General features: G+C 59.5%; 1 protein-coding gene across 1 annotated transcript in view; it reads left to right on the forward strand.

Annotated features, from left to right (window-relative positions):
* Positions 1-1,929, forward strand: part of COL2A1 (collagen type II alpha 1 chain) — a 40,307-nt gene that overhangs the window by 32,842 nt on the left and 5,536 nt on the right. Inside the window, exons 48-50 of the mRNA XM_019625829.1 lie at positions 39-146; positions 764-817; positions 1,255-1,357. Coding sequence (XP_019481374.1) covers positions 39-146; positions 764-817; positions 1,255-1,357 — 265 coding nt within the window. The remainder of the gene's footprint in view (positions 1-38; positions 147-763; positions 818-1,254; positions 1,358-1,929) is intronic.

Below are 1,929 nucleotides of genomic sequence, written 5' to 3' on the forward strand. Positions count from 1 at the left end.
TTTCCCCTCCTTCACTTGCTTCATCCTTCCTGGGACAGGGTGCTGATGGCCAGCCAGGTGCCAAGGGTGAGCAAGGAGAGGCCGGCCAGAAAGGTGATGCTGGTGCCCCGGGTCCTCAGGGCCCCTCTGGAGCTCCTGGGCCTCAGGTAGGTAGTGCCGAGCTCCCCCAGGAACTGTTTCCACAGGGCAGGGATCGCTGGGTGCAGGCTGAGGGGTGGACAGGCAGAGAATGGCTGGGAGGCCTGGGGGACACCCCACCTGAGTTCAGGGCCTTCCACCCAGCAGACTGTGGAGCCTGCTGCTACTGCTGCCACAGGAGGGAGAGGCTGTGGGGAGGAGGAATTTGTACTTAGGGATAAAGGCTCAAGTAACTAAATTGACTTTCATTGTCTTGGGTGTGGGGTGTGTGGTAGGGGTGCTTGGGGACGGACACAGAGTGCAGGCTATGTCTCCCTGAGGATGCACAGCTGGGACAGAGCAGCCTGTCTCGCGGAGGGGGGCTGTGGGGGGGGGGACAGGGGAGACCTGGGACTGGCTCCACCCATACCAGTTGGGCTTCTCCTCCCCGAGATCTAGAACACAAGCCTCTTAGTGGCCCGGGTGGCAGGCCTCCCTGTGACAGCTTCTCCAGGTTGAGATTTTAGTGCCAAGAAAGCTGCATCTTTGAAAACCTAGCCCTCAGGAGTCCATTGTTGGGGCTCAGATAGTCCCTCCCGCTGGGCGACCAGGCCTCACTGTCTCTCTCTCCCGCCTTCCTTCCCAGGGTCCTACTGGTGTGACTGGTCCTAAAGGAGCCCGAGGTGCTCAAGGCCCTCCGGTAAGTAAGGCCTCTATCGCCACCCTCATCCAGGTGGGGTGGAGGGTGCTTGGGTGCAGCAACTTCTCATGCCCCTACCTCCCGTCTCATGAAGAAGGCCTGGCCCCAGATGTTCCAGCTTGGTGTTCTGGAATTCACCCACTTCCTTCTTTCTTAGTCCTGTTCTTGTTCCCAGCCTGAGTCCATCCCGAGACAGGCCTGGCCCTAGGTGCTAAGTGCCCACCTGAGTACCCCCTGCAGGAGCCAGAGGCAGAGAAGCTACAGCTGCCCGCTCCTGTGGCCAGACCCCAAGCGCCCTTTCTCCCTCTCTGGCTCCCTCACCCTTTTCCACACCAGCCTCTGAGACCTGCCCCCCCCAATGCCCCCCCCCACACACATTAGGTTCTCAATCCTCCTGAGGCCCTAAGGGATTCAGGGGCTCTCTTCTCCTCACACAGGGAGCCACTGGATTCCCCGGAGCTGCTGGCCGCGTTGGACCCCCAGGCTCCAATGTAAGTGCTGCTGCTGCCTGGTTCCTTACTCTGGGAATGGGAGGCACAGGTAGGGGCCACAGAGTCTGGCCCAGTTTCCCTTCCAGGGCCCCACAGAGCCCAGGCTCACCCTTTTGTGCCTGTTCCCACTCCTGGGAAGAGTAGCTAATTGGCCACAGGCCCGTTCCCCTTGTAGACAGCTGGGAGCAGGGGGGCGACCCTCTCGTTGGTTGTAGGCAACCTTCCCGGCTAGCTGGGACTTGAACCCTCACAATTCTGGCTTGGTGAGCAGGGTGGGGCTGGCACAATTGCCTTTGACATGGACACATATTTTTTGAGCACGCTCTGTGCACCAGGCCCTGTACAAGTCATACATCTTGAGAGGCAGTGAGATGAGGAAAAGTCACCCAGCTTACCAACAACACCAAGTGCAGGGGGGGGGGCGGGTGCACAGGCTAAGGGGGCAAAAGGGCAGGGTTTCAGTTGTTCCTTGCAGAATGGAGGTGGGGTGGGGCAACTGAAGCGGGAGGAAGGAGGCGGGAAGGCCTCCAACTAGATCAGAAAAAGCAAAGCATGCAATGGCTGGAGAAGCTAGGGCTGGCTGCCCAGAGCTCTCATATAAGAGAGAAGATCAAAAAGGGA

Source organism: Hipposideros armiger, unplaced genomic scaffold (assembly GCF_001890085.2).
Source record: "Hipposideros armiger isolate ML-2016 unplaced genomic scaffold, ASM189008v1 scaffold_640, whole genome shotgun sequence".
NCBI classification, from domain to species: domain Eukaryota; kingdom Metazoa; phylum Chordata; class Mammalia; order Chiroptera; family Hipposideridae; genus Hipposideros; species Hipposideros armiger.